General features: G+C 35.9%; 1 protein-coding gene across 1 annotated transcript in view; it reads left to right on the top strand.

Moving 5' to 3' along the window:
* The first annotated feature begins 577 nt into the window (after window positions 1-577).
* CCDC54 (coiled-coil domain containing 54) overlaps window positions 578-25,772 on the top strand; it is a 53,240-nt gene continuing 28,045 nt past the window's right edge. Inside the window, 1 exon segment of the mRNA XM_004286900.2 lies at window positions 578-698. Within this exon segment, the coding sequence (XP_004286948.2) occupies window positions 578-698 (121 nt within the window).

Here is a 25,772-nt window from a genome sequence, read left to right as displayed (position 1 = left end):
CCAAAGGTCCATGAATCAGGAGTACCAAACATCCAAGGGTCAGTGGAGATGAATGTCTTAGCTAAAATCGAGAGAGCAAATTGGCACTTCCTTCACCTCTTTGTTTTTTTCAGGCCCTCAGTGGATTGGATGATGCCTTCCCACACTGGCGAGGGTGACCTTCTTTACTCAGTATACAGATTCAAATGCTAATCTCTTCCAGAAACACCCTCACAGACAAACTCAGAAACTGTGTTTTACCAGATATCTGGGCACCCCTTAGCCCAGTCAAGCTGACACATAAAATTAACCATGGCAATCATCTACTTAGGGTGCAGAGAGAGAAGCGGCTGAAACTAGGAATGTACATAGACTCATGTGGAGAGAGAAGTGGCCGAAACTAGGAATATACGTAGACTCATGTGCAGCAGTGAATTATTTGGCTGGCTGGACAGGTATATGGAAAAAGCAAAATTGGAAAATCAGGAACAAAAATGTGGGGGGGAAGGCATGGGAATGGACTGTGGTAGTGGCACAATAAAGGGCTACAAAGATTCAGCACTTTGTCTCAATTTGGCAACAATTTTAAATGGCCACCATGCTCCGTATTACTGATAGAGAAATGGATTTGGAAAGAAGAGGACTGCTTTGGGATGTTTCTGGAGTAGAACATGTAGGATGTGCTAGCACTCAGCACCTGGATGAGTACCAGGCACAGGGTAAGTGCTCGATAAATGTTATAGTTGAGTAAATGACTCTAAGTTCTGGCTCTTCCAATTGAACTAAGGAACTTTTGTGAGGTGAAAAAGGAATTAGGACAGTTTTCTGCATTCTGAAGCCCTCTTTCTGAAGGTTTTCTCTGGTACCTCAAGAGCTGTCTGAACTGTAAGCAGGTACAAACTAAAATATTAAACATACAACCCTCAATCAATGGGGAGTGTGAGACCCAGTGGATAAATGCCTTAGTTTTCCTGGCCCCTGGTGGAACAGTTCTGAAGCATGTTCCATACATTTTCTCAGAGAATCCCCAATGGACTGAGCTCCATTTGACTACAGTGGTAACAGCCTCATTAACATACTCCTTACTGGCTCTCCTCATTACCCTATCTCACTTTCGCCCACTTCCTCACTGTGCTTCGTGGAATCAAATTCAAAATAAGTGGTTGCCTCAGGCTTTGGTTTTAGAGGATACACAAACTAAGACAAATAATAATGATGGTAGTAGAATTTAAATTTACAGATCACCTTTGCCTAAAATTCTCTCCATCTTCTCTCCATCAATCAAAGTTCTTCATTCTTTAAAACCCAGTTCAAATTTCATCTCCATCAAAAAACTTTCTCTGATCACATCACCCAAAGGGATCATCCCTTCCCTGCTATTTTCCTCTAGAAATGTTATTTGTTGAGCAATTTGGAGTTAATTTTCCACACTCTAACGCCATCATGGGCTCAGGACTTATCCTGCCCCCAGAATTCTTGCATTTTGCACCCCTAGGCCTCAAAACAAACACATCCTTTCTCTGGATTTACTTCCCTTAGGACTGGCATGTGCGGCTTTTTATTTCTTTGGAGTAATGAATCTGGAGATTTGGGTTTGAATGAATGTGGGGAAGGAGGCCATTTAGGCCTGTAATTTGTACAAGAAAGCTACATAGCTACATACTTGAACTTTTCCAAAAGGAGCCAAAAACTACAAATGATGATGACATACTACATGGTGGCTTTTATCCTATGTATATATCTTCAAGGTTTTGAGGGCAGAAATATTTGTTTAATATTCCTCTTCTCCCTGTGAAGCCCTAAGGGACGTATACAGCAAGAGACAGAGCCAAACAAAAAAAGCACCCATTTCTCGTTAGATGGACCTGTTCCTAAAATCCCAGCATAGAGAGTTCTGGGCTTGCCTCCCTGTGCCCTAACCTCCAAACCCAAATTTCATGATATAACTAACCACTGTCTTAAAAGCCACATGGAACAGAGACTGAATGAAAAAGTGAAATCTATAAAGTGTATACAAAAGAAAAAGAAAGAGAGCTCAGGTGAACAGATCTTGTCGTGTAGGAGTCACCCTGTGGAAAAAGGAAGTTGATGCCAGTTGTGCGAGCAGGGCTCACCCCAATAGTCCACTTACTACTTCTGAAGCAGGGGCAGAATAGGGAGAGTACATGTGTGGGACACATGCATGGGACCTTGTAATGCACACTGACCACAGTTTACCAATAAACATGACCCAATCAGAGTCCTCAAATCTATCTATCCAGATTAATAACTTCTCCACTTGGGAGAAATTAAGTAAGAGAGGTGAAAAAAACCAGAGAAATTGAGTATCTTCCCTCTCCCAGAGGACTACACATCTCACCTTATATCCACTGCCCCTATAAATGTAATCCAATCTATTACATTTTTTTCTTTTATTTTTGGTTCAGGAAATAAATCTCCATACATTTGTCTTCTCTTCCCAAGCACATTACAAAAGTCTAAAGAGAAAGAACTGTCAATGCAAATCAAAACTACAATGAGGTATATCTCCTCACACTGGTTAGAATAGCAATCATTAAAACGTCTACAAATAATAAATGCTGGAGAGGGGTGGAGAAAGAGAACTCTCCTACACTGTTGGTGGGAATGTAAACTAGTGTAGCTGCTGTGGAAAACAGTATGGAAGTTCCTTAAAAAACTAAAAACAGAGTTACCATATGATCCAGCAATCCCACTCCTGAACATATATCCAGAAAAAATGAAAACTCTAATTCGAAAAGATACATGCCCCCCAGTGTTCATAGCAGCACTATTTACAACACATGAAAGCAACCTAAGTGTCCATCAACAGATGAATGGATAAAGAATAGGATATTACAATGGAATATTACTCAGCCATAAAAAACAATGAACTATTGACATTTGCAGCAACATGGATGGACCTAGAGATTATCATACTAAGTAAGTAATGCAGAGAAAGATAAATATTATATATCACTTACATGTGGAATCTAAAAAGTAATACAAATTAGTTTATTTACAAAACAGAAACAGACTCACAGACATAAAAACGAATGTATGCTTACCATAAAGGAAAGGCTGAGGAATAAATTAGGAGTATGGGATTAACAGATACACACTACTATATATAAAATAGATAAACAACAAGGATTTACTATGTAGCACAGGAAACTATGTTCAATATCTTGTAATAACCTATAATGGAAAAGAACTATCTTCAGCTTCCCCTATGTTCTCCACAGTACTGGGGATGTGAAAGGAATAAATAAAATTCTTTAGATAATAATAATTTTAGCAATTATATTTATTGATGGTTTCAATATGCTAGCTATTGTTTTAAGTGCTTTACACACATTAACCAATTTAATCCTCACAACAATTCTATAAGGTATGTACTAGTAACATTCTCATTTTATAGATGAAGGAATTAAGACTCAGGAAGTTCAAGTAACTTCCCTAAACTTGTACATCTAGAAAATGAAGGAGTCAGGGTTTGAATATTTATCCTATACTGTAGGAAAAAGGTGAAATATTTACAGAGGAAGAGAAGATGATAGGGAGGGGCAATCTGCAACATGGGAAGTATATCAATCAGGGTCCAACCAGAGGAGTAAAACCAGTAGCAGATATATACATATATATTAAGAGTTTTTTTTTTTTTAAACAAGAAATGGACTCATGCAATTATGGAGGCTGGCTAAGCAAGTCTGAAGTCAGTAGAACAGACAGGCAGAAAAGGAAGATCCCAAGCAGTTAGAGCTCATGGGCACAGTGTGAAGCTTGTTGTCTATAGGTAGAAACCAGAAAGGAAGATCCAGGAGAAAGGGAGGACAATTACAGACTTAGTAGTTGTTCCGGATCTCTCCCTCAGGGAAGACCTAGGCCCTCTTCTGAAGGCCTTCCAACTGATTAAGTCAGGTATACCTAGGATAATCTTCATTTTGATTAATTGAAAGTCAACTGATTAAAGACTTTAATCACATCTGCACAATCCCTTCACAGCAGAACCTAGATTAGTGTTTGAATGAATAACTGGGACAACGTGTGTAAGCTACAAAGTTGTACTCCTTCAACTCTCCTACGAGAATACTTCCTGTAGCCCATGCTAACCAGAAACATACTAGAAAGGGAATTCTGGATACTATTGTTCATCTTAGACAAGTTGACATATCCCAAAGCCACTAAGGGAGGCAAGTGGATTCTACAAGTCACAGGGCAGGGATAGGAGAAGGGACAGCCAAGACAAGCCCAAGGGCAAGAACATAGAAGAGACAAAACACTCATGGCTTCTTTTAAAAAGGTAATTAAGAAGAGAGTACAGTCATAAAACCCCTATGGGGACTCCAGTACTAGATGGCAGTGCAAATATTCAATGTTTATGGGAGAAGGAAGAAACCTACTGAGGTAGGAAGGTACCTACAAGACTGGGCACATAGGAAAGCTACAAGGATAAAGGACAGGGAGGAGGTGAGTGAGTCCCATGGGGAAAATGAGATAGACCAAGAGCGCAGTATTTCTGAAAATTTTAATATGATTAACTGAATGACCTAGCAGATACAACTCATTCTCATTGTTCTTGGTAGTTACGTGTTATAAAATCACAAAAGCACACTGCATTAGCAAATATTGAACCATTGCTCCTAGGAGAAATACAGTGTTAAGTTCCTGTAAGACTCTGGTCATAACATTTTCACCAACTGATCAATACTTAACGATGTTTTATGTGTGTTTCTGTTAAAGCCACCTTATTTAACATTATTGATTCATTAGCATTGAATTCTTGGCCAACAGTGTTATAACTCACACCTAAACAAAGTTTATGCAACAGACGTATTTTCCCTATAAGGCACATACCAGCCTTCTGTATTTAGGAACACTACCATACTTGTGGGACACATTAAATAGTGAAATCACCAACAAAAAGCACAAATATGCAAAAAACATGGCACTAAATAGACCAACGAAAGGTCTATTTAATTAATTTACAGTATGAGAGTTGAAAAAAGAAGGCAGTGTGTCACTTTGTTTGACCTCAGCTGGGAATGCGCATGTCAGAGGACTCATTTTTTACCATTCTGTGCATGTGTACAAATGATTGTGAAAACACCACAAGTATTAATTTGGGGGTCACAAATAAATTCTAGTGAGCAGGTAAATTCACAAATATGAAATCTGTGAATAATGAGGATTGACTACACATATGAAGATTCACTCTTGGATTAATGTTAATGGTTAGAAAGTCCCAGTACCTGACAATGACTCCATCCTAGACATATTTCTGATTAAGTCTACAATATGCCAAACAGGAGATAAAAAATGAGCAAGCAATCCATTATCCATGCTCTTCTGGATTCAGGGCATCCCCACATTGAAACTCCTTGGCTTAAAGTCAGCTGATCTAGTTTGTTTGCGGTTTTCAATCAACCACAGACACTGCTCTGCTACTGAGTTTGGGGCTATGGTTCGCTGCTTCTTATGTTTATCTACCTCTACGTTTCCACTGTGCCTGGACATGTAAGAGCTGCTTAGTTGTCTTACTCTCATCAACCCTTACTGTATGAGCAATAAAAGATAATTATCTGTGACTCTACAGCTACACAGAGAAAGTAAGTGGTGAAAAACACTCTCAGGATGGCAGATCTCACTGAAATGTATCAATTCCAATCTCAAGTGGGCCCTTAGTGCTAACTAGCAATTCTAATTTCTCTAATCCATTCCTTTTGCCCTCTCCTATGCAACTATTTCATACATTTACCTCTGTCTTAGTTTTCTTGGAGTGACATAACAAATACCATAGACTGGGTTGTTTAAACAACAGAAACTTATTTTTCACAGTTCTGGAGGCTGGGAAATCCAAGATCAGGGTGACAGCATGGTCAGGTTCTGGTGAGGGCTCTCTTCATGGCTTGCAGATGGCCACCTTCTCCCTGTGTCCTCAGTTGGTGGAGAGAGTTAGAGAACAAGTTCTTTGGTGCATCTTCTTGTAAGGGCACTAATCCCATCATGAGGGCCCCACCCTCACTTCCTCATCTAAATCAAATTACCTCCCAAAATACTATACATCAAATACTATCACATTGGGTGTTAGGGCTTCATTTGTTTTGTTTTTTAGGTTCTACATATCAGTGAGATCACATAGTATTTGTCTTTCTCTGACTTATTTCATTTAGCATAATACCCTCAAGGTCCATCCATGTTGTTGCAAATGTCAAGATTTCCTTTTTCTTATAGCTGAGTAGTGTGTGTGTGTGTGTGTGTGTGTGTGTGTGTGTGTGTATAAAATAGAATACTACTATTACATACACTGTATAATATATATTTATATATCTGTATATTATATATGTGTGTGTATATATATATATATATCTCTCTCACATCTTTATCCATTCATCCACCAATGGTCACTTAGGCTATTATCCTGTTTTACTTTATTTATTTTATTAATTAATTTATTTTTATTTTTGGCTGTGTTGGGTCTTCATTGCTGCATGTGGGCTTTCTCTAGTTGCAGCAAGCAGGGGCTACTCTTAGTTGCAGTGCGCGGCCTTCTCATTGAGATGGCTTCTCTTGTTGCAGAGCACGGGCTCTAGGCAGACAGGCTTCAGTAGTTGTGGCACATGGGCTCAGTAGTTGTGGCACATGGGCTCAGTAGTTGTGGCTCGTGGGCTCTAGAGTGCAGGCTGAGTAGTTGTGGCACACGAGCTTAGTTGCTCTGCAGCATGTGGGATCTTCCCAGACCAGGGCTCAAACCTGTGTCCCCTGCCTTGGCAGGCAGATTCTTAACCACTGAGCCACCAGGGAAGCCCTATTTTATTTTTTACCATAGAACTTATCACAAACTGACATCCATGTTTACTTAATTATTAATAATATAGTCTGTCTGCTTCCCCGTAACAAAGACTTTCTTCTTGACCTAACTTTAATCAGACTCCTCTGAGCTTTCTGCTCAACTAGGTCCAAATTTGGACTTCCCTCTCAGTCCTTGGAGAATACAGTTTAAGCAATCAAATACAAGTTCATTTGGCTCACTAACTGTTCCAGAAGAGTGACCACATTCTTTTATTATTTTTTTTTGGACCACATTCTTTTGTATTACTACTATTCATTAATACCTATAAGAAACAATGGTCTTTAAATGGTGTTAAGCTTTTTCATTGGCTTCTTATATTCCTAACATTTTAAGGTCAAAGTTCTTTGCTCTGGGCTTATCCTATAATATTTGTAATGAGTGAAAAAGCACATAAGCAGGTCAAGGGGGAATGGATTTAGAAAAATCACTCATGGTTCCAGGTAGCTTGTCTCTCAGGAAAAGAAAAATCACAAACAAAACCATACGCTATAGAAATCATTCCTGAATTCCTACACAAATAAATTCTGACTCTTTTTTCTTAGAGACAAAAATAACAAGGATAACAATATTTTAAATGAAATATCATTTTAGCTTTGTGCATTCTATGTTGTCTTTTGTTTAAATATTAATTTGTCCAAACAACTTTTATCATTTCCTCTTAAAATTATTTAATTCTAGGTTCACCAATTAGGGAATACAATACTGTATTTTCATAATTGGGATCATAATTTTGTATAGTGTGATTCAAGTTTACCGATACATTTAGAGATTTTTGTACATATTCTTAGGGATAATGTGATAGGAAGGCTGAGCTACATGTCTTGATTCTATAATTTTAAAAAATTTGTTTGGCACGGCATAGTAATATTCACAGTAATGATACCTTATTTCCACAGTGCCTTTCATCTGAAAACCCAAAACATTCAACATTTAGAGTACATTATTAGGCTGTACTATATTTTAGAAATTTTTAATTTTTCCATTATTTGTCTTACTTCTTAGATTTGTTGGTGCCTTTGGAATTTTCAAAGAAAGTCTTGTTAACTCTTGATAGACAGCTCAAAGAATTTTTACAATGTAATTTAGTTTCTAAGTAGCATAAAAAGAGTATAAAGGTTATTCGTAGCCCAGACAAATAAATTGATTAAAAGTATTTTTAATACTTTGAACATCTACTATGCATTAAGCCCTGTGCCAGTCACACTACATTTGATATCTTATTTAAACCTCACAAGAATTCTCCAAGATAGATATAATTATTTTTAATATACACGGAAGAAACCATATGTAGCATGGTTTAAACTACCTAAGAGTTCTCAGTTAAAAATCTGGATTGGAATCCAGATTTCTCCAGCTACATTTTTTAACACTCTGGTTGCTTCACAATTAGAATGATGTAGAGAAGAGAGTGGAAGATGTTTTTATTATCCAAATTTTTCTTTGCCTCTTTCATCTATTAACAATCTCAACTGTTCATTAAAAAGTTAGATTCAGAAGCAGGAATCAAAAATACTGACAGATATTCTTCATATGAGTTTATATCTTTGAATGGCACAGTGTGGATGGTCAGATGACTTAAAGTTAGTGGGTTTGTTTACGTGACTTGAGATCCTGATGTTACAGGATAAGGCAATGTTTCCCAAAGCATGCCACATATACCACCACTGACCCACAAGATAATATTGTTAACATTCGAATATTTTACTAGTTGTATATTTTTAACATCAGGAAAGAAATTAACTAGCAGAACAAACCCTTACTCTTATGGATGTTATTACTTACAACAAAGCCAAAATAGGTAGTCTACTGTGCATAGAGTTTGTTTACTCAAGTAGATCCATGAATGGGTCAAACCTTCAATAATTAAAACTTCTGCTTTGGATGTAAGGGTAGTATGAATGAACAGATAGCTGGTACAGATTCTTGTATATCAAATTTCCATTCCCATCATCATGTATTTCTTACTAATGTATCAATCTATCACATCAGGAAGTCAATCATAGTTTACTATATGAGTATATACCATTGTGAATTATAATCTGGGTTGAGTTCTTCGTGTTTTAATTGAAACTATCACAGGTTTAAAGAGATTTTTAGGCCTAATAAAAGAAATTTATAACAAATATGAACACTAATGGTGAAAACAATAAAGTCACAATAACGACTGAATCACCTGTTAGTGTTAAAAGACATACCAGCTTCAACAAAAAACAAAATATTGCACAAATATGACAAATACTGTTTGAAATTTGGAATTTGATTGCCAGCTGAGAACTAACCTATTTTATTACATGTTGTGTTTGGAAACACTAGTGTCATTTCGACACATACAAAGAACACTATGAGAAACTTACCAAAATTACTGAAGCAAAACAGAAGGACATTCAAGCACCCTAGAAACTAACGTGCTGTATAATAAGGATAAGAGTACAAAAGCTTTATGGTGTTGTGAGGTAACTGGTGAAACACATAGAATCCTCATAGCAAAAATGTCAAAGCAATGATTGGGGACAAAACAAGAAAAGTGATTGATAAGGTGCCTCTGTCAAATAACAGGGTGCATTTTAGAATTACAGTTATGAAGAGAAAGTAAAGCATCAATTATTATTCAGAGAATGACAAAGTCAATACAATTTTCTGCAGACTGATGAATCCACTAACAATGTATAGTCAGAAAATCTTTGACTAAATCTGGAAAAATGCGAATAAAAGTAGTCTATAAAAACTTCTTCACTGTCAAATTGTACAACTGAAGAAGTGATTTAATATTTATTGATGAATTCAGATAATCAATTACAATGACAATAAGCGATACTGGGCTAAACACATGTGTCAAAGACAATTCGTTCAACAAGAAGACTTGATTAACACAGCTGAGCTATTGCACATATACCTACAGTTGTATTCAGAGAGAAATCCTAGTCAATAGAGATACACATAAAGATTTAAGAAAAGTATTTATTAAAACTGTCAATCATACACAGGCCTCTGAGTTCTCAAAATTTTCTCAGGCTCTGCAAAAATATAGCATAAGTTAAAAATCAGAAATTACTGTCATATGTCATTTGTTAGATTCCCTGCTGCTGACAGGAGCCCTTACATATTCATTCAAGTTGATATATCTACAAAATATTGCATAACCAGTCGTAATATGGTTGTATCACAGATTTAACCTTTCTTCCAGAATGATATGAAGTTCTACTGCAACATGAATAGCTAAAATAACTTTGAAAAAAAACAAAACTGGAGGTCTTACACCTACCTAATTTCAAAACTTACTATAAAGTTACAGTAATCAAGACAGTGTGGTATTAGCATAAATGGAGGCATACAGATAAATGCAACAGAACTGAGAATCCAAAAAGAACCCTTACTTTTATATTCAATCGTTTTTTTGACAAAGTGCCAGGACAATTCAATGGGAAAAAGATATTCTCTTCAACAAATGGTGCTGGGACAGTTGAATATATTTACAAATATGAACCTTTTACTAATGCCATTAATTGAGTCAATTAGCTAGCTCACATATAAATAACTCAATAATGGATCACAGACATAAAGAGCTAAAACCATAAATCTTCTAGGAAAAAATTTTCTGTGACACATTAGGCAAAAAGTTCTTAAATATGTTAAAACAATCACAAATTACAACTGAAAAAAAAACTGATTAACTGATATTCAGTAAAAAATATTCAGTAAAACCTTTTGTGCTTAAAACACACCATTAAGAAAATGGGTTGCCCCACAGACCAAGAGAAAATATCTGCAAATAATATATCTGATAAAGGATTGTACCGAGAATATATTAAAAATTCTTACAATTCAATAAGAATATATACAACCAAATATAAAAATAAGCTTGAAGAGACATTTCATCAAAGAAAACATATAAATGGGTATAATCAAATAAAAAAAGCTCAAGATCCTTAGTTATTAGTGAAGTACAAATTAAAAACATAGTAAGATACCACTACACATTCACTAGAAGAGATATAATCAAAAATACAGGCAATACCAAGTACCGGTGAGAATGTAGGAAAATTCAAACCCTCATACACTGCTGGTGGGAATGTAAAATAGTACAGCCACTTTGGAAATAAGTTGGGTTATGTAATTAAAAATTTAAATATAATCTTATCATATGAACAAGCAATTCCAGTCCTAAGTATATACCCACAAGAAATGAAAATATGCCTCCAACAATAGATGAATGGGTAAAGAAGATGTGGTATATATATACAATGGAATACTACTCAGTCATAGAAAATAATGAAATTTTTCCATTTGCAACAACATTAATGGACTTGGAGGATATTATGCTAAGGGAATAAGTCAGACAGAAAAAGACAAACACTGTATGATATCACTTATATGTGGAACCTAAACAAAAAAAGAAACAGACTCACAGATATAGAGAACAAACGAGTGGTTACCAGTGGGGAGAGGGAAGAGGGGAGGGGCAAGATAGTGGCAGGAGATTAAGAGGTACAAACTACTATGTCTAAAATAAATAAGCTACATGGCTATATTGTACAGCAGAGGGAATATAGCCAATATTTTATAAAACTATAAATGGAGTATAACCGTTAAAAATTGTGAATCACTATGTTGTACACCTGAAACATATAATACTGTACATCAACTATACCTCAATAAAAAATCTAAAAACTAATCAACCTGAAAAAAAAAGAAATGAAAACATGTCCACACAAAGATTTGCTCATGAACGTTCATAGTACTGTTATCCATGATATACGTCATTTGGTGATGGATAAACAAAATGTGGTATCCATACAATGGGATACTACTCAGCAATAAAAAGGAACAAATATTTATATATTCTACAAGCTGGACAAACCTCAAAAACATTATGCAAACTGAAAGAAGACAGGCACAAAAGAATACATATTGTATGATTCCACTTACATAAAATATCCAAAAAACACAAATTTATAGAGCTGAAGAGCAGATCAGAGGTTGTCTGGGACTAGAAGTGGGAGTGAGGATTGACTCAAATGATTGACTTTAAATCGATTCAAAGGAATATTGAGGGGTGATGGAAATGTTCTAAAACTGGATCATAGTAATGGTTACACAACTTTATAAATTTCCAAAATAAATAAATAATCAAACAAACAAATAAATAGGGATGAGAATTAAGCTGATGTCAGTTGCACCAATGCAGTGTCACAAATCCTTGCCAGTTTCTAGAATTTAGCCAGTTCTTTGACTCATGGCCCATCGACTAAAGGAATGACTAGGTCCCCATGAGAAAGTACTCTGAACACAGAGATAGTAATTGAGTCACTTGTTCCCTAAAGTAATCTGATTATTTATTTGGGTAAGTGTCCATGGTAGAAAGGGGAAACCTCAGCTCTTATAATGGCTCTTGAATAGAATACCTGAGGAACTGAAATGCTATAATGTCTACATCAGTGGTTTTCCACCTTTAGTGTACACTGAATCACCAAAAGAGCTTGTTAAAGCATAGATTCCTGAGCTCCTTGCCAACAGAGAGATTCTGTTTAGTGAGGTTCTGAGTTTCTAACAAGCTCCCAGGTTATGAAGAGGATGCAGGTCCACAGACCACACTTTCGGTGGCACTTGTTTACACGATACCATGATGAAAAACTTACATTTAAAACTTACATTTAATCCACCCATGGTCTGGGTCTGAGACAACTACTCTCTTAGGAAAGTTGCTTACAGGGCATGCACATGAATCACAAAATTATATAAACATGAAAATATAACTCAGTAATGATGCTTACATCAATGTGCATGGAAATTACATCACTACCTGCACTTCATCAAGAATAACTGTTTCACTCCTTAAATTTGACTCAATCTTTTAGTTCAATCGTTGGAACTCATTCTGTCTTGTAATTAAGAAATATGATCCATTGTTTCCAATGAAATATATGAGTAAACACAATGTATTAATATTTTATTAAAATACTATGCTCCATTGGTAAAAGAATATGTTATTACATGGAAGACAGTTTGTTAAAATGGAACTGAGCCCCGCAAAAGAAAACATACTACTATATATAAATTCAATTAATCACTGGCCTATTACAATGATGACTAAAAACAAAAATACTCAGGCAATGTTCTTCAAGTACTGAATTAAACTCTAATCTAAAGAAACAACACAGAGCCAGATTTCACCTAAAAGGTACAAGAGAATATCTCCACACCTGGCCATTGCTATAAATGTTGTCAAACAATGATGTGCTGCCTTTGTTCCTTGCCTTCACTTTTATTGTATGAAACTTCATGTTGATATCATCAAATAAAATGAAACATTTCCTTCCAAGCATTGCTACCCGATAGAGTCAGGAACATGACACAAGAAGTTGGATCACATCATGGGTAACTGCTAGATTGTTGCCTTTAAAATAACGTGTGTGTGTGTGTGTGTGTGTGTGTGTGTGTGTGTGTACTTTCAGCTGAAATATGTCAGCCCCTGTTGCCTTTAAAATAATATGTGTGTGTGTGTGTGTGTGTGTGTGTACTTTGAGCTGAAATATGTCAGCCCCATTGCCAGAAACTGATTATTATTACAGAAGTGTAACAGCTTTCAGAAGAATTTCTTAAAGCATTTTACTTTTATCACAGAAAAGACTTCAGAACATTCACGTGAATTCAAGAAAAAGCTATGCCTCTCAATGCCATGTAATTTCTCAATACACCATTCTTGCTCTTACATTTATACACTCAAATGACTAGGGGCACATATCTATTCCTCTGCCCTTTCTGTCCCTCTCTCTAATAAATAGGATATCACCTGCCTCCTCACTAAAGTATGGTGGGGCTACAGGAGCCACCACTGTTATGCAATTGCTTTAAATTTCTGTTCAGAAACCTTGTCAAATTTTCTGTTTAAAATTTTGTTCATAAATGTGCTAGAAAGAATAAAGCTTTGAGGAATACATCAGTGCTGTGGATTTCTGTGAAAGCACATTTTGGTACAATTCTAATTTGGCCGAGAGGGTAATGAGACACTCCTGGGTGGCTTCAGGACAGTGGTCTAGACCAGAAGTACTGCAGCCAAGAGAGAGCAGGCTACTCAGACCCTTCATCCCTCAGTACCTGACCTGACTTCCAAGAGGCCCTCATGGGAGGTGAAGACCCTAAGGAGAGGCCATAGAAAGATATTTTCTCTGATTTGAAAGCCTGCTGACACTCCATAAATTAATCTAGCAAGGATGAAACTTCCCAGCAATGTTGCTGTTCAACCACCATCCATGTCAGATATAAATGCATTACTTGTCTCTTAAAAAGTGCCTCCTTTACATATGGACGTCAAGGGCAGAAAGAGGTGGGATGAATTGGGGTATTGGGACTGACATATATACACTACTATGTATAAAACAGATAACTAATGAGAACCTACTGTACAGCACAGGGAACTCTACTCAGTGCTCTATGGTGACCAAAATAGGAAGGAAATCCAAAAAGGAAGGGATGTATGTATACATCTAACTGATTCACTTTGCTGTACAGCAGAAACTAACACAACTTTGTAAAGTAACTATACTCCAATTAAAAAAAAAAGTATCTCCTTTTGGCAGTCTTCTTTCCTTATTTTTGTCATTAAAAAAAAAAGAGGAAGAATAGTTAGATAGCTAATTGTATTATCAGGAAAACACAACTCAAATATGTTTGCATGAAAAGAATATTTCTTGAAGATACTGGATTATGCCCCAGAATCAAAGGAAGAATGGCAGGAACATGGCCCCCTTGGGAACAGGGCCAGGACCAGGCCAGGGACTCGAATGTTGTCAGCCTTGTCCCTGCTTTCTTTGTCTGCCCTATTATATTCATCACTGCATGATGCTGTTTTTCTCTCAGATTTTTCACACAGCAGGTGACATGACCACATTTTCACAGCTTCTGAACACAGAGTAGAGATAGCTTTTCTCTCCCAACTTCTGTTTAGAACATCCTACAGGACCCTGGCTAACTTGGTCTAGACCCCTTGAAGCCTCCTTAGCCAGGTCCCTGCAACATCAAGGGCTGGCCCAGTTAGGCTGGTTGTCCACCCCTGTGACCAGGTACTGAGACTATAATGGTGTGATTGGCTGCCCCAGCAAACCTGCAGAGGTTCTTGCCCCAAAGGAGCAGGGTGCCAGGGCAGAGTGACACAACAGCACTCATTCCTGCTTCAAAACAGTTCCCCCAGCTCTCAGCTACAGGAAAGTTATTTTCTCCATCTATAAATGAGAAAGTAGAATAAGACAGATTAAGATGCACACACACAGAGGAACAGTGGACCTGGAATGGAGTCAAATCACATACATGATATTCAAACATCATTTCTGAGGATCTTAATAAACATACCTCTCATAGCAATCTACTATTGATATAGTTAGGTTTTCAGAAATCTGGTTTTAGGAAAAGCTGAGAATTTTAGACTTTCAAATTGATTAATCAAATAACTTGCTTTTGGAAAGGTCAGGGAAGACAGGAGAAAATTTCCAATATATTCTCCAACAGTCTGGAGACATGTTATTCAGAATATCTCTAGTGACCCAAAAACAAAAGTTAGATGGTGTTTTGAGTATTTTTTGTCTCTATTCTCAGACTCCCCTTTCTTCACCTTTCATCTCTGGAGAACAGGGAAAATTCTTTTGAGTTCAGCTCTCTGACAAATGATCAGTGGTTATTTAAAAGTACCTAATGGCCTAAAATCTAAAACTTTGGAATTATGTATGCTATTCAGTCAATTTTTTTTTGTTAACTAGGTGGCTTAATTAATGAATGGTACAGGTTCAAATCGAGACATCATTATAAGCCAGGAGAAGTATTTTATTTGCGTGTAGTTCTTGCAATATAAATGAAACTAACTTTTTTATGAGTGAAAGAATCCTAATAGGAACTGAAGGCAAAGCTTATTCAAAAACACTTCAGCCTTTATAAAATTAAATCAAATTAAGTAGATTATTAAACTTTATACAAAACTATAAAAGCAAATATTAAATAACAGTGTCTCAATTGATTGGATATAACCCAGGTTGAAACAAAATTTTAAGGAGAGGTTTTGACCTGATGTAATTATAGACAATCACATAATCTAAGCATTAAAAATGCTTAATTCTATAAATTTACATACACTTGAAGTTTTTAATAAGAATAATGTTACTTGTCCAGCCCAGGGTTCACAGATATTTTTGTAACATAAATTAGAATAACTTGATGATATTTGGGTTTTACAAACAGTATAAAGACTAAACCATGGTACATAATTTAGTATTAAGTCACATAATCCAAAGGCATGTGTACCTGATTTTTCACAGGAAGAAATAAAACAACCTCTAAAGCAAGCTTAAAACTGTTATTTTGGAAGCATTAGGACATAATGGACATGTGTCATGGTCAGATAATATAAATGAGTTTTGAGATACTAAATTCTGTTCTTTTATTATAGAAAGGCCAGAACTAGATGCAATATGATATAGGGGAAATAACACTGGCCTAGGAGTCAGGATGTCTGGACTTCAGCACTTTCCATGACCAGACAGCCAGGTAACCTTGAACAAGCCACAAAACCTCTTTGGGGCTTAGTTGTTTTTGTAAAATAAGAGGATTTGATAAATGGTCTCAAAGTCCATACCAGCTCTGTAATTCCATGACTCTACCCATATATGTTAATGTGATAAGCACAGTGCTAAATAATTCAAAATATGTTACTACCTTTCCATTGTTTCCTCTTTCCTTTCCTTTTTCTCTCAATCCTTTTCATGACTCCAAGCACATTCTCAATACATATTTATTCCTGTATCTTCAATACCCAGCGTACAGACTGGCCAAAATTGTGGTCTATAAAAGGGCTGTCTATCTTCAAGAAACTCAATCTAATACAGCAAACATATAAATAAATTGCATTACCGTGATTCAAGTCCAAAAATACATTAGTAATTTATATTCTTCACAAAGACAGTACAACAAAGAGACCAATGAACTGTTCTTGAAGCTAACCCAGAGAAACTTAATTAAGCAGGGAACATCTCAATACCTGATACGGATTTTTTTTTAATGATAAGGAACTAGTCAGGCAATAGAGGGAACAGAATGTTCGTTGAAGCCATGACATAGTAGTGTGTTCTGCTTAGGTGCAGATACAATTCTAATTGTCATGAATTTCCTGCGCTTGAACATCAGATTTCTTAGGATATACCATCCTTTCTGAGTGCTTTTTTTTTTTTTTTGCAGTACACGGGCCTCTCACTGTTGTGGCCTCTCCCGTTGTGGAGCACAGGCTCCGGACGCGCAGGCTCAGCGGCCATGGCTCACGGGCCCAGCGGCTCCGCGGCATGTGGGATCTTCCCGGACCCGGGCACGAACCCGCGTCCCCTGCATCAGCAGGCGGACTCTCAACCACTGCACCACCAGAGAAGCCCCTGAGTGCTTTTTCTAAAAAAACTTTTATAGTTTAGAGCTGCAGCTGAAATACCTCTTTTACATTTGGTACTTCTTGATTATTATAGATATTATACATACAATATTAAAGATTATATTCTTATATATTATTTGGAGGCTCTCTATTCAGTTCCATTGATCAGTATGCCTATCCTTTAACAAATATTAAATATAATAACCACTATAGCATTGTAACATATCATGATATCCTCCCACCTTATTTTTCTTAAGAATGTCTTGTCTTTGAATTTTTGCTCTTTCATACAAAATTTTAGTATCAGCTTGTACAGCTTCACTAAAGCAAAACTATTGAAATTTTTATTGGCATTTCATTAATTCTAAAGATTAATTTGGGGAAAACACAAATCTTTATGATATTAAATCTTCCAATCCACGAAATATTATATAGGTCTACTTTAATATCATTCAACAAAGTTTTAAATTGTTTTAAATTGTTTCCATATAGGTTCGCCTACCTTCTGTTAGGCTACTTACTCTGTACCTATTTTTGTTGCTGTTATAAATGGTATTTTAATGCTTTTTATTTCTTTTTCATGTATGACCATGTTATCTAGGATTTCCAGTACAATGTTAAATGGAAATGTTGATAACAGACAACCTCCTGATTTTCAATGAAATGCTAATATATTTTACCAGTAAGAATGTTTGCTGCTCAATTCTGATAGACTCTTTATCAAAATTAAAAAATATCCCTCTAATCCTATTTTTCTGAGTGTTTATCACGAATGTGTTTTGACATGTCAATGCTTTATTTGCATTAACTGAAATAAGATTATGTTTTTCTTCTTTAATTTATTAATGCAGTGAATTACATTAATGATATTTCTAATAGTAAACTCTCTTGCATGCTTGGAAAAAACCCAATTTGGTCATGGTATGTTACTTTTTTTATACTTCACTGGATTTGATTTGCAAATAGTTTCTTTAGGATTTTTGCATCTATGTTTATGCCTGATATGGAACTGCAAATGTGATCCCTCATACAATCTTTTCCAGTTATTTACTGCTGCAAAACAAGGTTCTCCCAAATATAGAGGCTTAAAACAATAGCACCACTTATATTATGTCTCCTGATTTTATGGGTTGAAAATTTGGGCACGGTTTCACTGAGAAATTTTTCAACTCCTTGTGGCCACTTATTGAGATCACTCAGTGATATTCAGCTAGTGACTGGACTGCGCTGAAGTTCATGACAAATTCAATCAAATGTCTGGTGCCTTAACAGGGAAGGTTGGAATGCTAAGCTCAGCTGGGTTCCTATATATAATCTCAGGGCCTCTCCACACGGTCTATGTAACAGGGTGGTCACACTTCTTACATAATGGCTCAGGGCTCCAAGAGACCAAGGCAGTACCCGTCAGTCCTCTTAAAAGCTAGGGCCACAACTGGCATAGCACCATTTCTGCCATCTGCCATCACTTATTGTTAAGACAGTCTCAAGCAGTGAATATCATAGAGGGGAAATAAACCCCACCTCTTGATGGGGTTTATCAAACCCCATCTTGAGTATCAAAGAGTGTGCATACACTTTTTTTTTTTAACTACCACAATACCTGTTTATAATTTTGTTACAAGGCCAAACTATTCTAATAACATGAGTTTGGAATATCTCCTCTTTTTCTATTGGCAAAAAAACATTTAGTAAGATTGTAATCATCTGCTCCCTAAATGCTTGGTAGAAGTTTCCTTTAAAACCACCTGTCCCTGTTTTCTTTTTTGTGAAGATAATGATCCTAAGAATGTTGAGGCTTTCTATTTCTTCTTGAATTAGTTTTGGTAAGTCATTTATATGAAATTCATTTTGTCTAAGTTTTCAATATACTGGCACAAAATTATTCATTGTATTCTCTTTTTGTTCTGTACAGAATCCAGTTATATCAATTTCATTAATAATATTATATGTAATTACTTTATCAATCTAGCCAAAATTTGACTTTATTAATATTCCAGAAACTGAAATATTAATATTTCAGAAACTAACATGGTCATTTCTATTGAATGTTTGATTCTTTCTCCTTATTTAATGTGCTAATTTTTACTAATTCTTTGTTTATATTGTTTTTTTAACATCTTATTCTCATCCATATCTAAGAATTTTATATCTTATATCTAAGAATTCTTTATACATTCTGAATATAAGCTTTTTGTTGATTATAAGCGTTATGAATATGTTCTTCCACTTTGTGGCCTGCCTTCTCACTCCTTTGATGAATGCAAGTTCTTAACTTTAAGGTACTCACTCTGGTGTATCAATCTTTTATGACTAATGTTTTATGTGCACTGCTTAAGAAATCTATCACTATCCTCAAGGTCATGAAAATGTTCTATATTATTTCCAAAAAGATCTAACATCCACCTGGAATTCATATTTGCATGTGATATCAGGTATCACTTTTGCCTATGGTGATATCTGGTTGACCCAGAACCATTTATCAAAAAATCTTCCTTTTCCTTCTGTTCTGTAGTTCCTTCTTTAACAGAAATCAAGTAGACATATATGTGTGTGTTTGTTTCTGGGCACTAATCTGTTATCTTTGGCTATTTATCCATCCTCGTGCCAGCACCACATTGAAATTACTATAACTTCCTAATAAGCTTTATATCAGAGAGAGCAAGTTCTCTAATCTTTTTCTTCTTCAAGATAATTGATTATTCTTGACTCTTGGCTCTTTGCATTAATTTTAGAATCTACTTGTTGATTTCCACATAAAAATAAGTCAGAATTTTCATTGGGATTGCACTGAATTCAGTGGCTCATACTGGGGAGAATGGACATCTTTAAAATATTGACTCAAGCCATGAATATGGCATATTTTTCTACTAATTTAGGCCTTAATTTTTTTTTCTCTTTACTTTTTACTGTTTTTTTGCATAGTGGTCTTGTACAACTTTTGTCATATTTATTCCTAGGTATTTGTTGTGTTTTGGGGGGTTTTTTTTTGGTTTTTTTGACTACGTTGGGTCTTCGTTGCTGCGCACGGGCTTTCTCTAGCTGTGGCGAGCGGGGGCTGCTCTTCGTTGTGGTGCACGGGCTTCTCATTGCAGTGGCTTCTCTTGGGGAACACAGGCTCTAGGCATGCAGGCTTCAGTAATTGTGGCACGTGGGCTCAGTAGTTGTGGCTCACGGGCTCTAGAGCACAGGCTCAGTAGTTGTGGCACATGGGCTTAGTTGCTCTGAGGCATGTGGGATCTTCCTGGACCAGGGCTCGAACCTGTGTCCCCTGTATTGGCAGGCAGATTCTTAACGACTACACCACCAGGGACGTCCCTGCTGTGTTCTTTTTAAAGCTACTGCAATTGTTATTTTCTTTTATTTTCTAACTCATTGCTGATACATAAAAATATAAGTGATGTTTTCATATTGACCTTGCATGCAGCAAATCTTCTAAAATCATTTATTAATTCTAATAATTTATCAGTGATTCTTTTGGATATTCTAAGTACAAAATTATATTGTATATGAATAATGATGTTTTCTTTCCTTTCCAATTATAATATTTTTATTTCTTTTCCTGATTTACTGCACTGGCTAGGACCTATAGCAAAATGTTGACTTAAGTGATGACAACTAGTATCCTTCCTATCTCAGAGAGAAACGTTATACCATTGAACGTGATGCTTGCTGTAGTTTGTTTTGTTTGATTTGTTTGTTTGGGAATATGCTTTATATATCCTGTATCAAACTAGGTCAATATTTTATACTTTTTATATATTGCTTGATTCAATTTCCTAATTGAACGTTTAGGACTCTCACAATTGAGTCAGTTTGGCCTATGGTTTTCATTTTGCAAATCCTTTTAAAAATTTTATTATGAAAATTATACTTCCCTCATAAAGTAAGTTGGGAAGTGTTTCCTCCTGTTTTGTTTTGTTTTGTTTTTTTTGTTTGTTTGTTTTTTTTAATTTATTTATTTATTTATTTTTGGGTGTGTTGGGTCTTCGTTTCTGTACGTAGGCTTTCTCCAGTTGCGGCGAGCGGGGGCCACTCTTCATCGCGGTGCGTGGGCCTCTCACTGTCGCAGCCTCCCTTGTTGCGGAGCCCAAGCTCCAGACGCGCAGGCTCAGTAGTTATGGCTCATGGGCCCAGTTGCTCCGCGGCATGTGGGATCCCCCCAGACCAGGGCTCAAACCCGTGTCCCCTGCATTGGCAGGCAGATTCTCAACCACTGTGCTACCAGAGAAGCCCCCTCCTGTTTTATTCTCCAGAAAAAATTACAGAATTAGCACTTTTTTCCTAAGTATTTTAAAAAATTCACTGGCAAATACCTTTATTCAAGAATGTTCAAATTTTCTATTTTTTCTTATGTCAGTTTTAATATTATGTTTTTCTAGGACTTTGTTAATTTCATGTAAATTTTCAAATTTATTGGCATGAAGCTGGATACACAGGATCTGTGGAAACATCACCTTTTCATTTCTAGTGTTAAGTATCTCTGCTTTCTTGCTCTCTTTGCATTTTTATTCCTTGATCAGTCTCATAATGGGTTTGTCAATTTTATTATTCTTCCCAAAGTACCATTTCTTGGTTTTGTTGATCTTTATCATTTTTTTTAAATCTACCACTGATTTCTTTTCTTCTCTTTAAGATTTCTATCCTCCCTGTACTCTCTTCAGAATTCATTTTTTTTTCTAACTTCTTGAGATAGATGCTTAACTCATTTAACCTTTCTTCTCTTCTAATATATGTATTTAAAACTAAAAATTTGTCTTTCAGTATGGCTACATACCATGAGCTTGACAGGTAGTATTTTTTTTTAACATGTAAAAATGTTTCCTAATTTCCATTGCAATTTCTTCTTTGACTCACAGATTACTTAGAGGCATACTGTTTGTTTACCAAACATTTTAGGGGATTTTCTACTTACTTTATTGACTTTTATCTTAATTCCACTATGGTCAGTGAGCATACTCTATTTTATTTTAATCCCTTTAAATGTGTTGAGACATGCTTTCTGGTGTAGCACATATTAACTTTTAGTAAATTTTCTCTCATCACAGAGAATCAAGCTAAAAATGTCACTATTTGGTGTTGATTTTTCTTACTTTCTTTGAATAATTGACTATTTGAGTTATACCCTCTTTACTGTTCTTTTTTATTGGGATAGGGGTTATCCTGAGAGATTAAAACATAGATTCTTGATTTAACAGAGTCTAACATAATTTAGTACTTTTACTTCTTCCAAGACAATACAGGACCTCATATCTACCGCTCCAGATTTTTATGACACTGTTATCACGTTTTAACTCTACATATTTTAAAATCCAAAGATAATAATATTGTTATTATTATTATTTTAACAGTAACCATTTCTTTAGGTTTACCTACATATTTACTCTTTCTGGTGCTCTTTACTTTTTCTTGCATTTCCAATCATCTGTCTGGAATCATTCCCCCTTTCCTACTGAAGGACATGCTTTAGTATTTCTTTTAGCGTGAAGCTGCTAATGATGAATATTCTCAGTTTTGGGTTGTATGGACAATGCTTTTACTTCACTTTCATTCATAAAGAAAATTTTCACTGGAAATAGGATTCTAGATTAGCAGCCATTTTCTTTCAGCACTTACTTCACTGTCCTCTAGCTTCCATGCTTCTATTTAACTCATTAATCTTTCTTCTTTTCTAGTATATGTATCTATAACCAAAAATTTCTCTCAACATGGCTTTAGCTACATACCGCGAGTTTAGAGAGTTAATCCTATTTTTATTCCTTTGGGGGTTACAAAAAGCTTTTTTCTGGCTGCTTTTAAGTATTTCTCTGTCTTTGTAGTCCACCAGTTTTACTATGATGTGCCTATGTGTGATTTTGCTTTTATTTACCCTACCTGGGTTTCATAAAGTACCTTGAATCTGTGGCTTGATGTATTTAATCATTTTTGAAAAATTAAAAGTCCATTATCACTTCAAACATATTTCTGCTTTATTTTCTTTCTCCTGTCCTCCAGGAACTCTAATTATCCATGTGTTAAATATTTCTCAGACTATCCCCTCAGCAGCCCCAAATATTTTATCTATTTCTATCTTTAAAAAAATATTTTCGGGCTTCCCTGGTGGCGCAGTTGTTGAGAGTCTGCCTGCCGATGCAGGGGACACGGGTTCGTGCCCTGGTCCGGGAGGATCCCACATGCCGCGGAGCGGCTGGGCCCGTGAGCCATGGCCGCTGGGCCTGCGCGTCTGGAGCCTGTGCTCCGCAATGGGAGAGGCCACAACAGTGAGAGGCCCACGTACCGAAAAAATATATATATATATATATACATTTTCTTCAAACTATCTTCTGATTCATTAATTCTCTCTTCTGCTGGGTTTAATCTGATGTCCAGAGTATGTTTAATACTCCTTATTGAATTCTTATTTTCAGGGATTTTTTAAAAATGTGTTTAGTTCTAGAGCTTCCATTTCATTCTCTGTTAAAATTCTCTTGAACATAGTCAGCACAGTTACTTTAAAATCTGTATCTGGTATCTCCATTTTCTGGATCCATTGTGGATCTATTCCATTATTTATTGTTTCTCTTAAATTTTGATCATAGTCTCTTATAAACTTATGTGCCCTTTAATTAGTTATTTTCTTGAGTGCCAGATATTATATATAAAAATTTTTAGAATTAAATTTAGGCCTATATTATCTTCCCAAAGAGAGATTTGATATGTCTTTTGGCAAGTGGTTAAGAGCTTTAACAATCTGGGGTCACTTTAATGCAATTTTAGAAACTGAAATTATTTCAAGCTAGGTTTCAGTCCCTGCAAGGGTTTGCTTCATTTCCCACTCACTACTACTTCTAGAGTGTAGCTATGGTACTATAAAAAAAGAAGAAAAGAAGGTAAGAAAGAGAAAAGGGAACACTAAATCAAAAGGGTCTCAACTCAGAGCAGGAGGATTCTACCACTTCTCACCTTTCTTAATAGGCCCTGCTCTCCAATATTTTGGAAAAACACAGGAGCCTAAATTGAATATACTATCATCCAGAAAAGAATTAAATTTGTTTCTTCTGAGACCCAGTTAGCACTACTGACTTGAGAACACTCTAGCCCGTTCCAAGATCCACAGCTTAATCTGGGAGTCTTGGTATCACCCACTCAACTTTGTTACATACCTAAGTCTTAGTCTCCTTATCTTAGCTCTCACATTACAACCAGTGTAACCCTGCTTTTTCACAGATGCTTACTCATTCCTCCAATTTTACGTCATAGATAATTTTTTCTGCTTTCTTCTTCATGTGTTTGTATGTTTGGGGCTCTTGGAGATTTTCCTTTCTTCCTGCAAGCTCAGTGATGCAAGAAAATTTTCTTAACAAGATTTATGCAGAATCTTCTTATCATATGGTGGAAAGTCCAGAGCAAAAGCCTCTGCCTTCTTTCTTCCAAGTTATCATTTTGTGAGCTTTTTGAGGACAATAACATTCTCAGAAAACTAATAGTGAATAAAAGTACACACTTTTGATAATGACAAATACATGTTTTTGAAATACTTTATAGCATAAACAAAATAATTCTTCCCCTTCTTCATTATGTTCTAGTTGTTTTATAGATGACTAATAAGACACAGATGAGTCAAAGATATACTTTCTCTCACAGGGGGATCAGTAGGTAATCAAGACAGCCATTTATTTAAACCTCAAATTCTGGCTTTAAAAGAAAGATTTATACCATGGTAGTCATCCCAATTTTCTTATTCATAAGCTTTAGAATTATCTCTGCACCTTATTAGCTGACTCAGCATGAATGGGAGTTCTCAGTAGGTGTTGAGTGAACGTGAAAACAGGAGAACTAGACTCAAATCTGTAGAACAAATTATAGCTTTTATAAAGTTACAGTGAAACATTTTTGTTTCTTTTTAAGATTAAACATACTCGAGAGTTGGAGTGTGTATGAAGAAAAGTGGGAGGTATTTCAATGTCCTGGTAGTTTGAGCAGTCCAAAATGGCCTCCTGTTGCTTATTCATTCATATTTTAACTATAAGGATAATACTACAGATCTTCCTCGACTTACTATGGGGTTACACCCCTATAAACCCATCATAAGCTGAAAATATTGTAAGTCAAAAAAATTGTAAGTTGAAAATGCATTAATACACCTACCCTGCTAACCATTACAGCTGAGCCTAGCCTACCTTAAACATGCTCAGAACACTTACATTAGCTTACAGTTGGGCAAAATCATCCAATACAAAGCCTATTTGATAATAAAGTGTTGAATATCTCAATCAGTACTCTACTCAATACAATGAATACTCTACTGAAAGTGAAAAACAGAATCGTTGTAATATAATGGTTGTCTATCCTCGTGATGGCGTGGCTGACTGGGAGCGGCAAAGGCATCATGAGAGTATCTGGCTGCATATTACTAGCCCAGAAGAAGATCAAAATTCAGCTGCCCAGCATCATGAGAGTATCCGGCTGCATATTACTAGCCCAGGAGAAGATCAAAATCCAGATTTCTACTGAATGCGTTATCACCTTTGCATCATTGTAAAATCAAAAAATTGTAAGTCCAAGCAC

Source organism: Orcinus orca, chromosome 5, assembly GCF_937001465.1.
Source record: "Orcinus orca chromosome 5, mOrcOrc1.1, whole genome shotgun sequence".
Lineage (NCBI taxonomy): Eukaryota > Metazoa > Chordata > Mammalia > Artiodactyla > Delphinidae > Orcinus > Orcinus orca.
The sequence above is the reverse complement of the archived record's forward strand: the minus strand, read 5'-3'. Positions and strand labels throughout refer to the sequence as shown.